Raw genomic sequence first — 23389 nt, forward strand, 5'->3', positions numbered from 1 at the left:
ACTGGTTCACTCTAAACTCAGAGCTACATCCAGTCTTCTCAGAAACCACTAAGGAAATCCACTAAGCAACCACACCTTGATCACTTACACCACAACCAAGAAAGTGACCTTGATCCCCTCAGGACACACACTTCTCTTGGCCAACACACCAACACTAAGATTGCTGATCTTGATCTCCTCAAGAACACACAACAAATCTCAGCAAACACACAAACGAAACTTGTTCAACAGAGAACAAGGATTACACTTGTTACAGAAGATAATCTGAAATCAATACAAGCCAAAATCCTATTCCACACACTTTGATCAATTACAAACTCTAAGCAATCTCAACTCTTTGAAAAACTCAAAATCTCTATTCAAAAACTTATTTCTCAAATCTGTTTTTTTGAATATATTCAAAGATGTTGTTTGTTATCAAATCTTAACAAACTCTTAATTGCATTTAAGGATTGGTCAAAGCATTTAAAACTGGAGCGTAATCAGTTAAAAACATTTAATGCTTAGTCAAAGATAAAACAATTTTTCTGTTATGTACCAAAACAAACAATCGGTTGTTTCCTCAAATCAATCAGTTGTTTTAGTTTTAACAGCTCAACCATTTGAAAAACAATTTTCAATCTTTTCTAAAAACATCTAAGTATAAACAATCGGTTGTTTCGAAAAAACAATCGGTTGTTTTTAACTTAGTTTGAAAAACAGTTTTCTTTCAAAAAGATTGAGAATGCCTATGCTTTGGATTCAATCAAGAGGTGGATTACAAAACTCAAACTACCCTAGAACCTATCTAGGACAGCACAGCAACAGCAAGCACAGCCAAGCCTTCAACATCCTTCAAAGGGTTTGGATTCTTCAAAGCTTGAACACCACTTGGTTCAACACTTGTCACACATTTGGCTAATGCTTAGGAGACTATGCTTTAGTCCCTCCACATATAGGACATTCTCAATTATTGTTGACTCTGCAGTACCAACATTTCCTCTTCCAAGAATTCTTCCTCTATTATTATCTCCATATGTGACGTGTCCCTCAGCTTTAAGTTTCAGACTTGTAAATTGAGCAACATCACCAGTCATGTGCTTTGAACACCCATTATCCAAGTACCACTGATTTTTCCTACTGTTTTTATGCAAAACAAAATAGATTTAACTCATATGGTACCCCTTTCTAGTTTAGGGTCCAGCATGATTAATACCCTTCCTTAGGAAGCCATTTGGCCAATCCTTTGGGAACAAGGTACCTTCTAGCTTTACATGTTCTAGAGATATGTCCATTTTTCATACAATAAAATCAAGATGCAGTATGCATAATATTTGAGTTGTTAAGAGAAGAGAAACCTGTTTTGGAAGGAACAAAAAAACTAGACAGCTTTTTCACATTTTTCTTCATTCCAGAATTGTATCCTAAACCATTCTTATTAAAAACAGAATTTTGTGAACCCAACAGTGTTTCAAGATTTTCTCTCCCCTTGGTGAAATTTGACAATGTTTTTAGTAGATATTCAACCTGTTTTTCCAGTTTCTTACAGTTTTCACAGGTTTTTATGGATGCATGCAGACATGTTAATTTAAGACTGACCAAATCAGTTTTAGCTCTGTGTAATTCTTCCTCAAGAGCCTTAACATTAGGTTCCAATACCCTATTTACTTTGTTCAGTTTGTTACATATAACAACCAATCTATTTGCTTCATCATGTGTTTCCTTAAAAGCAATTAATAGCTTATCATAACTTTCAGAATCAGTTGAAAAATCACTTACCGAATCAGATACTGATCCTTCATCATTCACCATGAAGCACAGATTTGCTTTTTCACTTCCAGTTGAAGAATCACTTGTTGAGGATACATCATTTTCTTCCCACGAGATATAAGCTCTTATTCCTTTGCCTCTTTCACTCTTCTTGTTTGCTGTTTTTTCTTTGTTTTGATTGTTTGGGCAATCAACCTTTATATGACCTAGTTTGCCATAACCAAAGCAAGTATAACTAGAAGAATTTGAGTCATTGGATTTTGAGTACCTTTTCATTTGTTGAGTTTTGTCTCGGTTCTTCCTTTTAAGGAACCTGTTGAATTTTCTAGTGAGCAGACTCAAGGTTTCATCATGTTCAAAATTCTTCTCTTCCTCACTTGTATCATGTTCCATGGTAGTCTTTAAGGCAATTCCTTTGGCTCTTTTCTCTATTGTTTCTTGTTCTTTCAATCTTTTGAGTTCTAACTCATGTTCTATCAATGTTCCAAAGAGTGCAACAGTAGACATCTTGGATAAATCTCTGGATTCAGAGATTGTTGTTACCTTAGGCTGCCAGCTCCTATCAAGGCATTTCAGCACCTTTATGTTGAGCTCTTCCTTGTTATAGACCTTACCAAGACTAGTGACATGATTCACAATATGTGTAAACCGTTTCTGCACATCTGCAATGCTCTCTTCTGGTTGCATCCTAAACAGCTCATATTCTTGAATGAGTGAATGCTTCCTTGAACGTTTCACATCATCCGTGCCCTCATGGGTTACTTCCAGCACTTCCCACATCTCCTTAACTGAGTTGCATTGGGACACTCTAAAGAATTCATCCATATTCAATGCAGAGGTGATGACGTTCTTGGCTAGAGAGTCATATTGAGCCTTTTTCCTTTCACTTTCACTCCAATCAGACCAAGGCTTCTTCACTATTTCATCTTTAACAACCTGCATAGGTATAAAAGGTCCACTGACCACTGCATCCCTAATACCCATGTCAATAGATTCCATGAAGATCTTCATTCTAATTTTCCAGAAGGCATAATTCACACCACCAAACATAGGAGGTCTATTAATAGCACCTTCAACAAAAGGCATTTTAAACTCAAACATAATTCATACACTTGAGCAAAATACAAGCCCTAGCTCTTGATACCAATTGATGGGTCTATTAGTGTCTAAATTCAAGAGGGGAGGGGTGAATTGAAGTTATAAAATTTTCGCAAACACAAACTGGTTTTTTCAGTTTATCAGAGGAAAAAGAAAAAATTGATTTTAGAATGAACATATTGATTCTTCACAACACTTTAACACAAACAAAACATATTCATATCAGAATTGAGATCAAACAGTGAAATATGGCAAAAGCATATTGGTTCACTTTTAACAGTTTTGAAGAACACAAAATATGCCAAAAGAACAATCAAGAGTATTCAACACAAGGCTTTAAAGACAATGAATCCTTAACAAGGATTTAATGAAGAAAACTATTCTTCCTTTAACCAATTACAAACTTATGTTCAAAAGCTTTGTTTATGATTGAAGAACTTTTCTAGATCACGAAGAACATTTTTTATTAAGCCCGGAATTAACAGGTTTATTTTCAAGTAAACAGATTTCGTTTTTGACAGATTAAACAAAAACCATAAACGAGTGCAGGGTTGAAAAGATTTATGCAAGCACAGTTTATACTGGTTCACTCATAAATAGCTACATCCAGTTTCACCTCACTCCAAGGTGAAATCCACTAAAAATCAATTCCAAACAATTACAACACAATAGTTATTGAAACTTACAAGAACAATACAAACAAAGCTGGAAAAAAAAACCCTATTTCAGCACACCTTGCACTCCAAGAAACCCTATCAAGAGTGACTAACACTTACACCTTTACAAACAAGAATAAAGGAAGGATAACACCTGAAAAGAAGATGCAAGAACTCAAAACCAGTAGTTCAATTGTTGCAGAACCGCACCAGCACCTTCACCAAGATCAAGGTTTTCCTAGACAACACACTTGAAGCTCCCTTTGGAAAACCTTTCAAAAACTCAATTCAATCCTTCTTCTCACATAGAAAGTTTTTAAGCTCTGTCAAAATCGTGATTGCTCAACAACTCTTTCATGTGAGAAAGACTTTTCAATTTATAAAAAACAGTTTCTAACAACTTTTCAAAAACCAGTTAAAAAGTTGTTATAAAAACAAGTTGATTTAAAAACAAATAGATTGTCTTTCAGGAAAACCGCCAGCTCAGCTTAACTGAAATAACTAACTGAACTGCATTTTGGGTGCCCTAACCAACTTTCGAAAAACCTTTCAGCAAACCAAAAATAAACCTATTCTTTTACAAAGAAACAAATTTATTTTTGTGCAGTATCCTTATTTTTTAGAAAACTCTAAAAAGCTTTTTGAAAACCATTTGATCACTTTATGTGCTTGATCTTACTACCTTGATTAGGTATCTATGATAGGTCATGTAGCAAAAGGCAACCTTAAACACACACTATCCTAAATACAAGATCATCTAAAACACATTACAATCTTCAAAGCAAACTAGTTATTTTCTACATCAAACACACTAAGACTAGGTAGAGAAGAAGCTTCATCCATCTTCAACACCTCCCTCTCGTTTAAGGACATATATTCTAACAATTGGCATCAAGTGCTAAGTTCTTGAAAGTTATTCAAGTTTTCGATCCTAAATCTTTTTTCTATGGCTGAAAAACTACCTTTTGGGGAGGGTGCCTCAATTAACAAACCACCTCTGTTTTGTGGACTGAATTATCAATTATGGAAGGTTAGAATGAAATTCTTTGTTGAATCTATAGATAGAAAAATCTGGAATGTTATAACAAATAGCTATCTCATTCCTATATCTGAAAATGTTTCTTCTGAAAGAGAACATCTTGATTGTGTAGCTATGAACATCACTGTATCTGCACTTGATTCTAATGAATTGCTCAAGGTTTCATAATGTAGTTCTGCCAAAGAAATGTGGAATACCCTTGAAGAGTATAACAAGAATCCAAGGAGTGCCTTGATGGACAAAGAAAAATCTTTTGCTGAATCTTTCTCTTCAGAATCCAGAAAGGAGGTTTGTCTTATGACAAAAGAAGAATTTGGATCAAGTCAAGTAAGAATGAAAAGAAAGCAAAATAAAAAATAAGTCAATTTGTGTTTGATGGTCAAAGAAGAAGATGATGCAAGTAGTGTAAGTTCTTGTACTTCTTTAAATGCTGAAAATTATAGTCAACTTCTTCAAGCCTTTAATGAAACTCATAAGGAAGCTAATAGGTTGGCCCTTTTAAATAAACGGTTGAAAGTTTTAAATAACTCGTTGGAAAATATAGTCAAGACTTTGGAAGAAGAGTTGAACCATCAAAAACAGATTTTGAAAGTTTGGAAATGATTTACAAAAACTCTTCTTGCAAGTGTGATTCTAGCTTTTGTGAAAATTGTGAATCACTTGAAAAGAAAGTCCACTACCTTTTAAAAACCATGGACAAGTTTTTCAAAGGCCAATCCAATCTTGAAATTGTTATTGCTTCTCAAAAATGTGTTTCGGTAAGGATGGGTTGGGGTTTAATCCAAACAGCAAGAACAAATCTGTTTCAAAACCTTTTTCAAGTTTCTTTGAAAAACAACCTGTTGTTTTATCGAAACAACCGGTTGAAATTTGTCATTACTGCATGAAAAGGGGCCACACTATTAGATTATGCAAAGTAAGAAGGTTTTTTGTTCCTAAAGGTATTTTAAAATGGGTTCCTAAGGTTTCTAAGGTTCCTAAGACTCCTACTAACATCATAGGACCCAAATTCATAAGGGGACCAAATCTTGCTTCTTAATCTTTTCTTGTAGGGATCTTTAGCAGCCAAGAATTATCTTTGGACTTGAAGAATGACTACTAAAGGGAAAATATTCTTTCTAGACTTCCAATTACCGTTGTGTACAAAGCCTAGTTTTCATGAAGACCAAGAGAAGTTTCTTGATTATGGACAACGACTCACTGAAAGAACTAAATTTTCAAAAGGATAAGACTTTCCTTGTTTTTATGTTCTTCTCTTGAATTTTTCTTTAATTCTGTAGTATGAAAAATATTGATTGATGTCTTCATCTTTCATCTATGTAATGTGAATATGAAGTTTATCCTTCTGATTCATCTTTTCCTGTCAATTCTGCATCTTCATGACTTGTCAAATTCTTCATGTGCTTTTATGTGAAATCTGCCACTGAGTGACGTGCCACTACGTAGTCTAGGACCAAACTCTCTTTCTTGAAGACTGAAAGCAACTAAATTCCAAGGATTGGAACTGTTTTTTGTGAATATATAAACTCATATGCAGTTGTTTCTCTTCACAAAAACAACCCATTGCGACTTGTCTTGCTGGTTTTCAAATCTACCAAAAGTCTCATTCTATTTTCTAGTTTTTCTCTTTGCCTTCATGGATCCCACAACATCAAAAAGGATCAAAACAAGGGCTTGAAGAATGTCTGCTAAAAGGAAGAACATCAAGAGCATAGTCAATCTTTGTATCTACACTTTTCATTTGCATATGTCTTACAAAGGTCTTTGAAAGTCAAGAGTCATCCTAGGCACATGCACAATGGTTGCTCAAAAAGAGAATCTTCAAGAATAAAGAGAGTGAATCTTTTGGGGTTCTCTTTGCTAAAGTATGAACAGATTGCATACTGCACTTTTCATCGCTTTAAAAGGTGATTACTTGGTTCTGGAAAATATTCTCTTTGTTGTCACAGAAAACAACTAGTTGAAAGTACAAAACAACCAGTTGTTTTCCTTTGACACCTCTGAATGAAGCTGCTATAATTGCTTATGAATGGTTAAATTTGTTTATGCTTTTCAAAGTCAGTTGTTGATCAAATATGCAATATGTATGTTTAAGAATTTGGTCATAAGGATATATGTCTATTGTTTTCATGAAAGTTCAGTGTTTTCTATGAATGGCATCTTTATTGGCTATTCTTCAACTAGCCATGCATATAGAGTCTACAACAAGACCCTCATGACTGTGAGGAGTCTGTTCATGTGGTGTTCGATGAAATCAATCATACAAATCAGAGTTCTACAGAGAATTATGCAGAAGAAGATGAGTAGAATATCATTTTTTAAAAGCTGGAATCATGTCCAGAAAAAACAACCGATTGTTTCTGCGAAACAACCGATTGAAATTCTGCAACAGGGTAGAAGATTCCTGGATTGATGAGAAGCATTAAATCTGAATTCATAGCTTTGTGAGATGGTTTTACTATTGCTCAGAATGATCAAATTTTGGTCCTTACTGTTACTAATCGTCTTTCAAAACTTGATGAAAGCAATACTTTGATGTCTCCCTCAAGCATTTGGAATTTATGTTTCAGATCAAAGGGAAAGGGCTGAGATATTAAATGCTATCTTGAAGGGTGAGAGGATTGAATAAAACATTGACTTTGAATGTATAGCCTTCTTATGTGAAGATTACACTAGTTCGGATCTCTTTGTCTTATGCAAGTGACTTTTTTCTTTCATTTAGAGAAATGTTGGGTGAAGAAAAGAAAGGGGGAGAAATTGTGGTTTCTGGACTCTATGGTGCTTTAAATTTTGTGTAAACTCAGCTGCTGTCATAAGCTCTGATACCCTCAGATTTCTGCTGCAATTTTTTATATGGTATCACAGGTTTGTTGTTGCAATGGTGCTGCTACACATACTGGTATTCTGGTTTTTCTTAATCCTGATTTTATCCCTTCTTTCATTCTATTTGAGAAGACAAATAGGGGGCGAATGGTGTGGTTTTATGTGTTGTAGTGTTGCTACTACACTATGGTGTTATCTGGTTTTATCATGGTTTAAATTCTGTTGTTGCCATGCTCTTATTCACCATAGTTCTGCTGCACACAAGTCTCATTTTGGCACTGCTTTTTATGGCTATTTGACTGGTTTTTCTGCTTAAAGGCTTATGCAGAAAACTGGTTTTGTATGCCTTGGTATCCTGCTGGTATACTTGCTTTGTATATGCACAAATCCTCTTTTGCAGGACCTTTCAAGTTCAAAAACAACAACATAAACAAACCAGGGATTTGTCTTCATCAAATAGGGGGAGATTGTTGAACAAGATGCTTTGATGTCTCCAAATCCAAAAAGGAAAGCTTGAAGACCTTGTTGCTGGGTGTATGTGTGTTGTCTAGTATTTGGAACTTGTTAATTCACTCCTTAAGATGATCCAAGTTCATTTGAATCTTTAACCTTTTGAAAAGATGAGTTTTCTAAAATGTTGTTGAAATTTCAACAGGTTGTCTTACCTCAGCAGTTTTTTAAAAGGTTTTTGAAAAGCTTGACCATGCTGTCAAGTCATATCAACCGATTGTTTTGACAAAACAATCGATTGTTTTCCTGTAAACCTTAACAGAATTTTGTTAAGTGGTTTTAATATGTTTTAAATGATCCTAACTAACTTGGCTCCTTTATTAAATGTTTTTGAATACTTGGTTGGTCTATATAAAGGTGGTTTTACGCTCCTAATCTTGGAGTAAGAGAAAGAGTTTATAAAAATAGTTTTTCCAAGATTTGAAAGAGCTTTGGATCATTCTTAAGTGTGTGGAATAGGATTGGGTTGTAATTCTAAACTTTAAGCTTTGTAATACCCAGGTGTATTCTATTCCCTTCTTCCTTGATTACTGTATTTCTGTAGTTGTGTTGCAAAGGAGTGTTGTGAGTTATTGAGGTGTTCAAGATCAACATTCTTGGTGTGGTTTGCCAAAGGTAGTGTGTTTCTTGAGGGGTTCAAGGTCACTACTTTGGTGTTTGATGTTTGTAATCTGGTTTTGATTGCATAGTGGATTACCAGTGGTTTCTGGGGACTGGATGTAGCTCTTGGTGTAAGAGTGAACCGGTATAATTTTTTTTTTGTGATTCTCTCTTTCCCTGATCTCACATATATCTGTTTTAAGTTGTTTTTATTAACTGCTAATAAAAACAACCGATTGTTTTGACAAAACAACCGATTGTTTTTCTGATATCATCTTAAAACAGTTTTGGGTATATTTTTCCTAGATTTTTTTTCTCTGTAATTCAACATTGATTTTCATTATACCTTCAAAGTTTGCGAAAATCCCTCTTAAACAATTCACCTTCCCTCTTGTTTAAGGCCATACATTCTAACACTTTAAGCTTACTCAAATCAGCATGTGATTTCTCTATGCTTTCTGTTAGGTTCTGATATGAACCCAAGAACATGATATGAACATGTAATGAATTCAATGAGTTGGAACATGAATAGGCACCTTTAGAATTGGACCAAGATTCTTTACCCATTCAAGAACTTAATCAAGAACACAAAAACCAAGTCAAACTCACTTAGAAACCCATCAAGAACAACAAATCCATGGATAGAAACTCAAGAACACAACATATAGCATTTATACCCATGGAGGCCGCCATGCTCATAGACATTCTTCAAGGAGTTCTTCCAATGCTCACAACCATGGAGAAGAACATAGAAGAAGGAGGCATCATCACCATCATGGCGATAGGCATCATCTTGAAGATGGGCGCCAAAATGTGGCAAAGCCCTATTTTCCAATTGTAAAGTTGTCTAGTTTTAGTGGGGATAGTGATCCTAATGTGTATTTAGGTTGGGAGGCTAAATGTGAACAAGTCTTTCATGTACATGAGGTCCAAGAAGACCAAAGGGTTAGATTAGCCTCTTTAGAATTTTTAGACTAGGCCATGCAATGGTGGCATAAGACTCTTATGGACATTGGGCTAAACAAGAGACCTCCCGAGGTTTCTTGGGAAAATTTAAAAGAGTGTATGTGCGATAGATTTGTTCCACCACACTTTAGGAAAGACCTATTGTTGAAGCTCCAAAGGCTTCACCAAGGCATGCTAAGTGTGGATGCAGATTTCAAGGAATTAGACACGCTTTTAATTAGGATAGATATGCATGAAAATGAGGAAGCTAAAATGGCTAGGTTTGTGAGTGGTCTTAGGAGGGATATTCAAAATGTTGGGGAACTTCATGAGTATTCGTCTTTACAAAATTTGGTTCACCTTGCCATCAAGGTTGAATCTCAACTTTCAAAGAAAAATGCTTTCAAAAATACTCATAATGATGACTACTACAACAACTCTTGGAAGAATGAAAACAAATCTTTTTCAAAGTATCCTCCTCAAGAATCATCTTTCAAAACTAGAGATTCTAAGCCTTCAACTTCTAAATCACCAACCAAATCACCTAGTAAGAAGTGTTTCAAATGTTTGGGATATGGTCACATAGCTCCTAATTGCCCTTCTAAAATAAATATGTTTATACATGATGGGGTAGTGGTTAGGGAGCATGATTTCGCAAACTCTAGACATTCCTCACCTTCTAGATCCCCAACTGAGATTGAGAGCGAAAGTCCTTGTGAATGTGACTTATTGATGATAAGGTGAATGTTGGGAACAATTCCAAAACCTTTGGATGATACCCAAAGAGAAAATATTTTCCACACCTGTTGTCTTATCACCAACAAGTTATGTTCCTTGATTATTGATGAGGGTAGTTGCACTAATGTGGCTAGTACAAGAATTGTGGAGAAATTAGCCTTACCCACTATCTCTCATACCAAGCCTTATAAATTGCAATGGCTTAGTGCCGAAGGTGAAATCATGGTTAACAAACAAGTCCTCATTAACTTTGCAATAGGAAAGTATAAAGATGAGGTTTTATGTGATGTTGTGCCCATGGAAGCAACTCATGTTCTTTTAGGAAGGCCTTGGCAATATGATAGACATGTTTTACATGATGGCCTATCTAATACAATGTCTTTTTCCTTCCAAGGGCGCAAAGTTACCTTAAAACCCCTCTCTCCCCAAGAGGTTCATAAGGGCCAAATAAAAATGAAAACTAAAAGAGAAAATGAGAAAGCAAAAGAAGTAAGTAATAAACTGAGTCACAATACTTTATCCACTAAATCAATCATGTTGACTCGTGCTATGCCTCAACTTGAGCCTCAAAGGTATTCTTCTTCTTTATCTTTTTCATTACCCAAGGTTCCTATTTCAATACCAACTTGGTTACAAAATGTTAGGGATGATTTTTACATACCTCTTAATGGTTTTCACCTTTTAAGAGGACTTTTTCCAAAAAATATCATCATTCCCAAACAATGTTTTCCAACTTGGTCTGTCTATAGGACCTCCTTTTCTGAACTCCCACTGCTTACAAGTTCTAAGTCATGTTTGCCTTTCTCTTATTCAACTGTTAATTTTGATAGTAAACTGACTTTGTTATATGCAGGGATTCTGAATTCGTGGACGAATTCTCTCCAACTCGGGGAGCATGATGGAGATCAAGTAGAAGAGGATTTCACTAATGGAGGAAGAGGCCATCCACCCAAGCATTTAAAGTTCTTCCTTCTAGTCTTCTAAAAAATAAAGAAGAATTAAATAAAGAGAGGACTAAGCCCAAAATCAATAAGAAGACTACAAGCATTCAAGAATGGGTTCCAATTAATATCTCTCTTTGTAATTTCTTTTGTATAAATTTGTAAATAATATATAAATAGCTTTAGGATGTGCTAAGAGGGAAACCAAAAAGACACCTCCATTTGAATAGCACCTTAGGCACTAGTTTAGGAAAAGGATAGAAGAAATGACCCTTTTTATTCCTTTATGGCTTAGGCGCTAGTTTAGAAGGAACTAGAAGTAACCTTTCAAGCTCCTTCTCTTTTATACATTTGTGACCAGACCTCTCTATTATAAAATGGGTGCTTGGGTCTTTGAAATAACAAGTTGAAATTGATTTTTGAGAGTAAAGAATCTCTACCAAATTGGTGAGTGAGTGTGAGAGACTTGTGTCTTCTCCTTTTCTAGTTTTATCTTGGGAGATCTTGGGCTCTCAAGTGACGGCAACACTTATTTTGAAGTCAATCCACCCCTTCAAGTGGCGTGCACAATTCCAAGAGCTTCAACCACATAAGTCCATTTTTCCCTTCATTTTCCAAATTACCCATTTTTGTTCTACTTGTTGTTTTCACTTTCAATTGGTTCAATCTCTTCCTTATGATGTCCTCTTTCATTTGCAACACTTATATTCAATTTTAATCGGTGCAAATTGGTTGTTCTTGCTATTTTGGTCACGGCCTCCATGGGTATAAATGTTATATGTTGTGTTCTTGAGTTTCTATCCACGGGTTTGTTGTTCTTGATGGGTTTCTAAGTGAGTTTGACTTGGTTCTTGTGTTCTTGATTAAGTTCTTGAATGGGTAAAGAATCTTGATCCAATTCTAAAGGTACCTATTCATGTTCCAACTCATATTGAATTCATTACATGTTCATATCATGTTCTTGGGTTCATATCAGATTTTGACAGACTGCTTTATTGCTTCTGATTTGATTCCTTTTTCCGTTTGAAGTTAACCCACTAAATGCCAAAGCTTTGACTGACTTTTCTGGTTATAAATGTGTGGTTACTTGTTGCTAATCTTCACAAGAAACAACCTATTATTTTTCTCTCTACTCTAATTTGTTCTGCAGTTTTCCCACATTCCTTTTCCCTCACTGAACCATGGAATCAACTCCTACATCATCTAAGAAGATGAAGACAAAGGTTGTAAGAAGTGGAGGAAAACATGAAAGCTGGGTTTCAGGAGAATCTGAATTGATTGAGAAATTCCTACATGAGAGAAGTAGGAAAGTCATCAATACTCCAAAACTGGTTTCCTTCAGATGGATGAAATAGCAGAACCTCACTATGGTAAGGAACCTATTGAAGGAGCAAAAGCTGAAGAGGTTTCTTGAGATGTCTGGAAATATATATCCAGATTTGGTGAAGGTCTTCTATACAAACCTTAATTCAATGCTGATAATCTCAGCTCTCATGTGAAAGGGGTGGACATTGAGATTACCCATGAGGTGTGGACTTCCATAACTGGTTTGAAATACACTGGATTGAGAATCAACAAAGGCAACCTAGGAGTGGTGGAAGAGTTTAACAAAATGAAATTCTACAAGAGTTGCCTTAAAATCCTCTCTCAAAGGTGAGAAATTTTTCTGTTGGCGGGTTAAAGCTGGATGAGAGGCTCATTGCCTTCATCATCTCTTGGATTGTCACACCAAGGGGTAGCAACCATTCCACTCTCTCAAAAGAGGATTTGTTTTTGACTTATTGCATCATGAACAAGGTTAAGCTGAATTAGATCCACATCTTTAAGGATCAAAATGCAAAAAGCAACAAGGTTAAGTAATTTCCATTACCCCTATGCCATTTTGATTTCTAAAATTCTACACTATTTTGAAGTGGATATAGAAGAAGAACTGGCTAAGATTGTGAAGCCCAGTGAAATCAATAGTGGTTCCCTAAACAAAATGGGGTTTACCAAAATTTGTGGAAGGTGGGTGAGCAAAGATGGAGATCAAGTTGGCCCAAGTGGTGCTCATGCTAAAGAAGAAAATGAAACTGCAACAACCATAGAAGAACCTGCTAGTGGAGCATATGAAGTTGGACCAAGTTCTGATCACATGAGTGAGACGATAACTTCGACCTCTCCCTTTGAAAGACTCATGGTGAGTAGGATGGATAGCTTTGCTGAAAATCAAAGGAGCCTTCATGAGCTATGTGAGACAAGGTTCCAACATATGGATTCAAGGTTTCATACCTTGGATGAGCAAATTGAAGAAGTGAAGAATCAACTCCTTGATCTGCAGTATGGCAGGGATGAATGAAGCAACTTTAAAGCTTTCCTTTACAATTACTGGTTTATTTTTCTAAACAATTTCCTTTTTCTTATGCTTTTTTTTTATCCTTCTTTCACTCTATTTGTGAAGACAAATAGGGGGAGAAGTGCTTTGGGTTGTAATGTTCTTATTTCTGCACCTATTTTGATTGCTTAAACATTTCCCTAATTGGTTTTAAGTTGTTGTTATAACTCTGATCAATTTTAACCAGTTATTCCTGCAAAATAATCGATTGTTTTTCTGTTGTTGCACCTATGTATATGTGACTAGTTTTTCACATTGATTTGGCTTATGTTCCTCTTTTGAAATCACCTAGTGGAAACTAGTTTGTGGTGCCTAATTTACCTAGAATAGTTATCTTGTGTTTTTGCATCTGTTTGTGATTGCAGGTTGTGCCAAATTCTAAGCTGAATATTCCAAAGCATCCCAGGGATTTGTCTTCATCAAATAGGGGAAGATTGTAGAAAATGAAGCTTTGATCAAACCAAATTTGTGAGGAGAGCTTGATGTTTGTGCTGCTTTGTTTGGGGATTAGTTCTAGGGTGTTAAGAATTTTTGTGAAGTTCATTCTTAATCCTATGCACAGTTGAACCAATCTGTTTTGAAAAAGAAAAATGTTTTTCTAAACCAGGTGAAAAACAACTGGTTAATTTCACGGTTTAGTCGGTTGTTTTACACCCAACATTTTTTAGGGTTTTCAAAACTAATTTTGACTTGGTTGACTAACGGTCAAAACCAATTCAACCGGTTAAAACAACATTTCAACCGGTTGATTGTCAAATTTCTTAACAGCTTTTCAAAAACCTGTTAAATCTGTTTTCAGTTGATTTGAATAAGTTTTGCCTTGTGATTAACTGGCTGAAACGGCTAGATTTAGGAGCTATAAATTTGGTTACCCTCCATATTCAAAGACACATAGAAAATGAGATTGAAATTATTTTTTTTTAGAAGAGATTTGATTCAAAGTTTTGCAAGATTGCCTAAAGGCTGTCCAATGGTTCAAGAACTTATTTTAGGAGCTCTGTGATTTTCTGAATACCAGGTGTAATCTGTTCCTTTTAATTCTTGTAGTTGTTTTCTTTCTGTATACTTGTAAGTTTGTAAAACTGTGAGGTCAGAGGATTGTTCTGACAGTGGTTGTGTGAAAGGCAAAGAGGGTGAGTGTTCTTGTGTGGTCAAGATCACCTCTTTGTGGTGTTGAGTGTTTGTAATATGTTGATTGATTGTTAGTGGAAAACCCAGTAGTTTTCTTGGGACTGAATGTAGCTCTGGTAAGGAGTGAACCAGTATAAATTGGTTGTGTGATCTCTCTCTCTCATACACTCTTTACAAACTGTTTGATGTGGTATTTGTTTCTGCTGCAATAAACAACCGGTTAAAACGAAATTTCAACCGATTTTTTTTCTACAAACAGTTTTAACAGCTTTGATTTTTTGGCTTCCCTGATTGCTTTTTCTGTGATTGTTGATAAATCTTCATTCTTAGCCAATCTTTGCGAAAATATTTTGTCAAACAATTCACCCCCCTTTTGTTTAGGCCCTTAATTCTAACAAGTTCCACAAAGCATTTTGGAAGAATGTCGAGCGATGCATTGCTTTGGGCCACCAACTGGCTAGCTTGATGAAGGAAATGTTAGAATATTTGGCCTTAAACGAGAGGGGGTGAATTGTTTAAGAGAGGTTTTTGAAAACTTTTCAAAGTTTAACAAAATTCTTTATGTGAATCCTGAACATGAATCAAGTTAGCCAAGAATATAAGCAATAAAACAGCAAAGCAAAAGAAAAACAATCGGTTGTTTATACCAGTAAAGCTTAAAACAGAATTTAAATGAGTTTAGGGTAAGAGAGAAATACTCCAACAGTTTATATTGGTTCACTCTTAAGCCAAGAGCTACATCCAGTCCCCAGAAAACCACTAGGTAATCCACTAAGTAATCAAACCAGATTGCAACACATAAACCACCAAATTAGTGACTTTGAACCCTTCAAGAAACACACTCCCTTTGGCAAAACACACCAAGAGTATTGATCTTGACCACCTCAAGAGCACAAAACACTCATTGTCAACACAACACCAGAAATACAGTAGGTTGAGAAGGGATTACACTTGTTTACAGTACAAACTGAAATCAATACAATTGCAATCCTATTCCACCCTCTTTGAAAACCCAAAGATTGATGTGAATGTTCAAATCTTTAAGATCAACTTTGTCACAACAGAAAAACTCAAATTTGTTTCTCTTGCTTGTTTGAAAACATAAACAAACCATTTATATTTTCCAAAGATTGGTCAAAGCAATTAATGAAGGATCGTATTCAGTTGAAAATCATTTAAAGCACATTCAACGACCAAAACAGAATTCTGTTAGGATTTTCAAAGAAATAATCGGTTGAAACCACGAAACAACCGATTGTTTGGTTTGGCAGTTAAGTCAACCAAACTAAAACAGTTTTCAACCTTTTCAAAAACTTCTAAGATTAAAACAACCGGTTGATTCGACAAAACAACAGGTTGTTTTTCACTTAGTTGGAAAAACACTTTATTTTCTAAAAGGTTTTAAATCACATCAATTTTAGATTCAACAAAGGAGTGGATCACTTTCTATTCTACCCAGATCCCTCCCAAAACACAGCAGCAACATCATCCTTGCATCAAACACATAGGATTTGGATTCTTCAAAGCACTTGATCACTCTTGATCAACAATCTCCCCCTATTTGATGAAGACAAGTTAGAAAACAAGTTGTCTCCGAAGTGGACTAGCCCATTTCACGTAGTCGAGGTGCTCAGGAATGGAACGTACAGGCTAGAAGTGGACTAGCCCATTTTACTTCAGTTAAGATGTTTTGTTTTAATGCTTCTTTTTTGAACAATTTGATGTTTAATGTGATGCTTTTTTTCCCTTAAGGGGATTTCTTAAATGAGATTATTTCATAATTGAGGGCTAAAATAAGTTTGGAAAGAGAAAAAGGATTATATGAAACAATGGGAATATATAAAACATTTTCAATTAAGAAAACATCATTGAGTTTAAGAACTTCAGTACGAGTAGTTGCAACTTAAGAACCATTAAGCGAGTTAACATTATTCAAAAGAGATAAAGATATATGGTAAGTGGAACCTAAATCAATGATCCAAGTGTTAAAAAAATATCTTTCGAAAGAATTAACTGAGGTAAAAAAACATACCTTGATGTGTGATGCAAAAAGTAATAGAATTGTCTTGATTGATCATAGGCGTATCCTTTTTATTATCAGTATCTGATTGCATGTCATCAAGGCTTGATACTATTGTGGAGATAAACAAATGTCTTTTGCTCCTGAATTCTGCAAAGACTCAATTTTTGTTTCTTGTTTAGTATCAATGTTTTTAATAGAATTTTTCTTACCATTTTAAAACCTATGTCCTCGGGGATATATGTGCTTATTGTAGTAGACATCAATGGTATATCCAAACCTGCCACAATATGTGCTAATCCTTTTATTGGTTGTATCCCTAGTGCCTTTACTCTTAAGATTTTATGAAAAGGTGTGCTTCCTTAAGCATACATATTTTGTATGGCCATTTCTTCCACAATAGAAGTAAGAAATAGTTGTCACAACATTAGCTTTTGCCTGTGCAGAAAAGGAAATATTTCCAGCTACCTACTTTTCCTGCTACCTGCATTTCCTACTGAATAACATATGGAAAGATCTTAGAAATTTAAGAGATAGGACCCATGAGGAGCATATGTGACTTAGTATTGTAATATTCGTCATTCAATCTCGAGAATTTCATAGCATGATCTTTTTCCTTTCTTTATGAAATCAAAGTAACAATTATGCACTAACACTTCACGGGGTAACTATAGATCAACTCGGGTATGAAATTGTCTAAATAATCCCAAATCATTCTAAATCTTGTGAAAAAAATCAGTTATAGCATAATCTCCTTTTCTTGGAGAGAAACCTCCATATTTTTAGAAGATTTCCCTGAAAAAATCTGCACTTTAAAAATCACCCAGATCTCTTCAGTTTTCTCCATCCATAATATATGTTTCCTTATAGAAGAAGGAGACATCGAATGAACCAACCACGAAACCACCATATTATTGCATCTTTTCCATGGTTGATATAGAAGAACATCTTTAACCGATTCAATTGCAATACACTAAAAAAAAAACTTTTATTAGAAAGGGTCAAAGGCGGACACTAATCACAAAAAGCCCACGCAAAGATGCAATTAACGTGGGTTTTGCCTTCACACAACTTTGAAGCTAATATCCTTATCACAAAAAAAATTGTCGGGTGCGTGGCGTCGCAATAAGTTGGCTTGCGTGGGCTTTGCCTACAAGTTGCCAACACAAAAAATTACAAATGTTAACTTAAGCGGGGGCTTAGCCTTGGACAGAAAGTGAGGGCTTAGGCTTAGCTAGGGGGACAATAAAATTAGCGTGGGCTTAGCCTTGGATAAGGGGACAATAAAATTAAAAATAAAGCGTGGGTTTAGCCTTGGATAGTGGGACAATAAAATTAGAATAAAGCGAGGGCTTCACCTTGGTAAAGTGACAATGAAATTAGAATGGGCTTAACTTGGATATGTGGACATATAATTTTTTTTTGTATGCACTATTTTTGGAAGCTATTGAACTTCACTTTTAAATAAAAGTTCGGATTTTAAATATTAAATATTAATATTTTTTAATTTGCTTTTTTTTTTGCAATAGCATTAAAAAGAAAAAAACATCAATGAATTGATAAGTTAAAAACTAAAAAACAAAAGTAATGAATAAATTATTATATTGATGAATAAAAAGTGTTTAAGCACCGGAAGAAGAGCATTAATTAGTTAGCTTGGTTATCTTAGTGATTTCGTTATTCTTCTTCTTAGGTTTAGGCTTTGTTGAAATGCCTTCCATTTGCGTTGCTTACTAGTTATGTTTTATCGAAACATATGCAATGAAAAAACTATCATTTTAATACATTTAAGAAACTTTGTTCTATAATAAATATTTTTATTATAGAAAGTTATGCACCCAACGGCTGGTTCTCTAGCTTAAGTTATGCTTTAGTTAGTAATTTAGTTGGATGACCACAGTTGTGAATGAGTAGTTTGATAGGCTGGTTCTCTAGCTTCCATGATCATCTTCTCTGGATTTCATGAATATATTGCTTATCTAAAATTGGGGATCGTACAACAGCAACAAAGTAACTTTTATTTCTGCAACTGCAATATTGATTTTAGAACAAAAATACCCTTTATGATCCGAGTTTCAAATTTATCTTGATTTCCAACAAAGTAAACGTGAGGACAGCTCTCAATGAAGAAAGGATCCCTCTCAGTATAAGGAAAGCACCCTAGAAGGCAACAGTTAGTAACATAAGTCAGAATAAATCATTTTTATTTTTTGGAAGAACAACTATGTTTCTTTTCAGAAATAGCAGGTAATATAACAAATGTTCAACCTCTGAGCTAAGCAGAAAAAAAAATAGATTACTGATAATAAAGGTGTAAAAGCATCGAGGTATACATAATGAGCATACCAAGAGTATTAGGTGCAGTGGGTGCTAAATGCCTCCACCTTAATGTCCTTTCCATGAATTCAAGTTTATCTTTTGCATCCGAATAATTCTCAAGATCATCTACATTTTGACCCGATGTCCCAAGAAACCTGGAAGCAGTGCCGGATCATGTTCATATGTATAAGCATTTAGCAACAAAGACAATAATATTGAGAATAGACTATTTACCTGACATTATCAAGCTCAAAACAATGAGGATTTGTACAAGAGCTAAAAGTATTATATGTAGAAGACCCAGGGAAAAGGCATCCATGCAATGACTGCAAGTGATGATTTTAGTAACAAAGAAAAACAGCACATGTTAATATGACCTATATGTAACCCTTTGAAGAATTTGGATTCTCTGCTGGGTTTTGGTGTTGCCGCTCTACCGTGTCTTCGAAATACACTGATTTTGATATTTTAAAATATATTAAAACTTTTTTAATATATCAAAATCAATGTATTTTGAAGGCACAATAGAGGAACAACACTAAAAACCCAACAGAGAATCTGCACTCAACCCTTGAAAGAGAAATATAAGAACCTGTTGTGCAATGAGAAATTAGCAGGGTCACTGTGTCCTGGCATGATATCCAAAGGCAAGCCAGTAGCTATCTGAAAAGCAAGTAAAAGTTAGGCAAATTATTGAGAAAAACAAGGAGTACAATATAAGAATGAATGTAATGAAACAAACCTGACTCAACAGAATGTCTAGCTTCCTTATTGTCTCAGACACTTTTGCAAAATCCTTTGAAGCCAAATTTTACAAATATTGATGAAAAGGCCAAAAATCACATTAGAAATTACAGATTAAATGCCAGGCAACTGGTTTTATTATTTACTGTAATCAGCTCAATTAGTTGTTTTGCAAGCAATGGGTGTTGTCTAGCAACCGGATGTCAATCAAGACTTTATATAATCAACCAAAGTGCGTGAATCTAAAATGCAACTCTAAGATGTTAAGAAGTGGCGGGATAACTTAGTTCTTCTCATCTAATTATTCATTAATACAAATCAGATGATTCTGTAATATTCCTCCACAAAAGTGAATTACTATGGCAACTAAATCAAATAAGAGAGAGCAAGTGCAATCAAGGAATTCGGATACCAAAGAAAATTAATTGGTGATTATACAATACAAATTACAAGAGAAGAGTGGGTAATCATATTTTGGTCCATGAAACGAAGGTGTTTACTTTATTAGAAGAAGAAAAAGGTAAAACTATTGAATTATATTGAATGCATTGTTTAAACTTGTTAAGTAAAGAGATATTGGCATAGGAAACCAAATAGTAGAAAAAAAAAATGCATAATCATTAAAGAAACTCGTCAGTGAAACTGTTAAGATACTAGTGGTGCATATTACTCTATTATGTTACTTTTGTATAACCTCGCATTGTCTCGTAGTATACTATTCTTTTCCTGTAATAAATCAGATCTCTCCTCACGCAGTAAAGCTCACGTAAGTAGTAAATGGCATATGCAGAAAAAACGATTTCTCTCTAAAATCTTTTTGTTTTCCTATCTCTCTCTCCCTATACAAGAACATAAATACCTGTCCGTTCTGAGGTATCTCAACTAAATTCCCAGCAAAGACAACTCGAATAATTTTTGACGCAATACTTTGCTCATGTGTAATTTGTCACTTTTTATTAGTTAAAATGTAATGGTGCATAATTATCAACTTGAGAAGTTGAGAGAAAAACCGGACAAACCTTCTCATCTCCTAAATGCGTTGTGATATGATCAATGAGAAGCTGAAACCAAAGAGAATTAGAGGTGCTGCTCCCAACCCTTAAACCTGACACAAGAAGGACATATTTGTCTTCCCCTGTAAATCCAAATAAAAGAAAATTCAAGACAATAATTTCACTAAAATTTGAAATTTTAATAACAAATATTGAAGTATGGATGATCAAAGATGTAAAGTTAAAAGGATAAAATGGCAAGTATGTTGCTCATTATCTTTGCATTAAGACAAGCAGGAGAAGCATAGAACAAGCAGCATATTTGAATTGGGTAACTTACAAAGTTTTACCATTTAAAAAAGATAAGAAACTAGTTCCGTTAACTTCAGCAAATACAACTAAAATCTTATGCAATCAAATAGAAAGAGACTATGATAAGAAAAGGGAAACAGAAGACAATTTATGATTGCAGACTATGAATAATAAAATTTTCAAACAACACAAATCCTTCTGACCAAATACTAAACAGATAACAGAAACATCACTTTATGCAAGAAAGCGGGATGCCAATTGACCAAATATTCTCCCGTCCTCAAATGGGAAATCATAATCTACCATCAGTAGCCAAGGTCTGGGCAAAAATCCCATAAATGTCACGGGTGTGCTTTATTGGGTTATAAAATGCAAGGGATATAAAAGAGGTACCTGATTTAAGGGGAAATTCTATTTGTGGGGGTAAGCCAGCATCTAGTACATCCTGAACCAAAAAATCACTCACATACCACATGAATTCTAATACTACTCTTTTCTTTATGTAAGCTATCACCTGGATGAAATTTTTGTTGTATCACCTAAAATTGAATAAATTGATACTAAGCAGTTGACAACAAGTGCAAAAAAAACAATGTTTAACAGAGAATACATAAAACTATATCATATTTGACTATATTGGTTATATTAAAAAACTATATCAATGTTTTAAAAGGAATTCATAAAAATGATTAAACGTGCCTTTTTGCTGGAACTTTATTTGGCAAAATCAGATAACGTAATCCATTCTTCAGTTGACCACGATGCAACTTAGGGTGAGATGGAAGTTCAGAACTCAGAAACCCCTCTATCCGCTCTAGTTCATTATCTTATACACTTGAATCTTGTTTCTCAGCAATACCATCGGGTCAGGTTGTACTTGCTGCATGTGGCTCATCTAGACCTGCTTGACAGAAAAAAATCCATCAACACAAACATAAACTTGCTGCATGTGGCTCATCTAGTCTAATTTTTATTCAGATAATAAGTAGAGTTTTAAAAATCTTAAAGGCCAGAGATATAAATTTTATATGACTCAGTTCTTATATTACCAACCAACACCACAAAAAAAAAAGGAAAAAAACTAAAAGAAAAAAATCAAGATTATCAAATAGAAACAAAGCGAGAAAACTCACAGTAAAAATGGAGTTTACTGTTAGACAGGCGAAAACAAGACTTGTCGAGAAAAGCTCTAGGCACAAACTTCGCGAGATTGGAACGGCGTTTCCTCGCAAGGTAGCAAGAGGCACAACTCTGTTGCGGCAGCAAAAACGAGGGTTCGCCAACGCCGAAAGCGTGGCCGCGAGGCTTGTTCCTCCACAATCCCAATCCGCCACAAAGAGCCTTGAGCCTCCTTCTTTCACTGATAGTGAAACACGAATTAGCTACTGTAGAGGTCGAGATGGATTGAAAACGAAAGGAAATGCGAAACTTACGGTGTTAGGGCACAATCAAGAACACGGTCGTACTCCGGTCGCAATGCTTGAATGCTCAACACAGAGAGAGAGATTCGAATGGAGGGAAGATGTGAGAATGTTGCTGATGCTGAGGAAAAGTGGAGTGAAGTGAGTATTGCGTGGAGAGAATTCTTCAGAATTGAAAAATTAAAGAAGAAAAAGAAAAGAAAAAAAAAGAAGAAAAAAAAAGAAGGGATTAAAGTAAAGCAAAAATAAAAATTAATTATTTGTGTGTAATTTGCGTGGGCTTAATCTTCATATTATTTAAATTTATTTTTAAAACTTTTAGCGTGGGCTTAACCTTCAAATATTTAAATTTTAATTATTTTTATAATTTTAGTAGCTGTCATTTCAGCAACGCAACCATTATTTTTTTATTTTTTTTAAGTTTACGTGAGAATAACTCACGTTTTCCTCACACCTTATTTAATTTATTTTAATAATGAAGGTTTAATGAAGGTTTAATGGACACTATTTAGTGTCCATTTATGGCCTTCAATATTTGTTTGCAGCTAAATTAAGATTTCCTTGTAGTGATATCATCATGAACTCGAGCTTGCTTTTAGCGCTTAAAGCGATGATGGCCGATTTACTCCAAGAATAATCATTATTAGAATCAAGAACTAGAGAAGCAAGAGAAATGGAATGAAGATAAAGATGACTTTGTAAAGGAAAGGAATGAATGGATTCTCCACTCATGTTGAAAAGAAAACCAAGAAAAAAAACAAGAACAAAGAAGAAAAAGAAAAGAAAAATCAGAGATGCGTAATGAAGAGCTCTGATGTCATCTTAGAAAAAATCGAACATATCCAAGAATTATTTGTGAAAAACATTATCATGTATTCAAAAATTTGTTATTCATATAAAAGGAAAGAAATAAGAGAATAAAAGCAATTAAAGATGAAACATGCATATTATTGTTATGAGGAACGATATATAGAAGT

General features: G+C 34.7%; 2 protein-coding genes across 4 annotated transcripts; both read right to left on the reverse strand.

Annotated features, from left to right (window-relative positions):
* Nucleotides 1–1290: 1290 nt before the first annotated feature.
* Nucleotides 1291–2835, reverse strand: LOC137834037 (MAR-binding filament-like protein 1). The gene has a single exon (XM_068642103.1). The coding sequence runs from the start codon at nt 2833–2835 to the stop codon at nt 1291–1293; it is 1545 nt and encodes a 514-aa protein (XP_068498204.1).
* A 15784-nt stretch (nt 2836–18619) lies between these two features.
* On the reverse strand, nt 18620–22627 carry LOC137835220 (DNA polymerase delta small subunit-like). Of its 3 annotated transcripts, none has more exons than XR_011085045.1 (10): nt 22425–22584; nt 22125–22351; nt 21691–21892; nt 21385–21530; nt 20707–20822; nt 19686–19739; nt 19536–19606; nt 19178–19269; nt 18971–19098; nt 18620–18784 (listed from the first exon to the last, which is right to left on the reverse strand). XR_011085045.1 is itself a non-coding variant. In XM_068643619.1 (9 exons), the coding sequence occupies exons 4-9, from the start codon at nt 21464–21466 to the stop codon at nt 19070–19072; spliced, it is 444 nt and encodes a 147-aa protein (XP_068499720.1). In that variant the 5' UTR covers nt 21467–21530; nt 21691–21892; nt 22125–22351; nt 22425–22627; the 3' UTR covers nt 18803–19069. The 3 variants fall into 3 exon arrangements, 1 of the variants encoding a protein (XP_068499720.1); XR_011085046.1 differs by having other exon boundaries at nt 22125–22342; nt 22425–22583; XM_068643619.1 differs by lacking the exon at nt 18620–18784 and having other exon boundaries at nt 18803–19098; nt 22425–22627.
* Between the last annotated feature and the right edge of the window lie 762 nt (nt 22628–23389).

The sequence above is a fragment of the Phaseolus vulgaris genome, chromosome 5 (genome assembly GCF_000499845.2).
Source record: "Phaseolus vulgaris cultivar G19833 chromosome 5, P. vulgaris v2.0, whole genome shotgun sequence".
Classification (NCBI taxonomy): domain Eukaryota; kingdom Viridiplantae; phylum Streptophyta; class Magnoliopsida; order Fabales; family Fabaceae; genus Phaseolus; species Phaseolus vulgaris.

What these genes read in the sequence shown, in the direction of transcription:
- LOC137834037 (XM_068642103.1), bottom strand. Translation starts at nt 2,835, where the DNA reads ATGCCTTTTGTTGAAGGTGCTATTAATAGACCTCCTATGTTTGGTGGT.
- LOC137835220 (XM_068643619.1), bottom strand. Translation starts at nt 21,466, where the DNA reads ATGTGGTATGTGAGTGATTTTTTGGTTCAGGATGTACTAGATGCTGGC. An exon ending in CGCATTTAGGAGATGAGAAG is followed by an intron (nt 19,740 to 20,706) that starts GTTTGTCCGGTT and finishes TTGGCTTCAAAG; the next exon opens with GATTTTGCAAAAGTGTCTGA. An exon ending in AATTTCTCATTGCACAACAG is followed by an intron (nt 19,270 to 19,535) that starts GTTCTTATATTT and finishes CATCACTTGCAG; the next exon opens with TCATTGCATGGATGCCTTTT.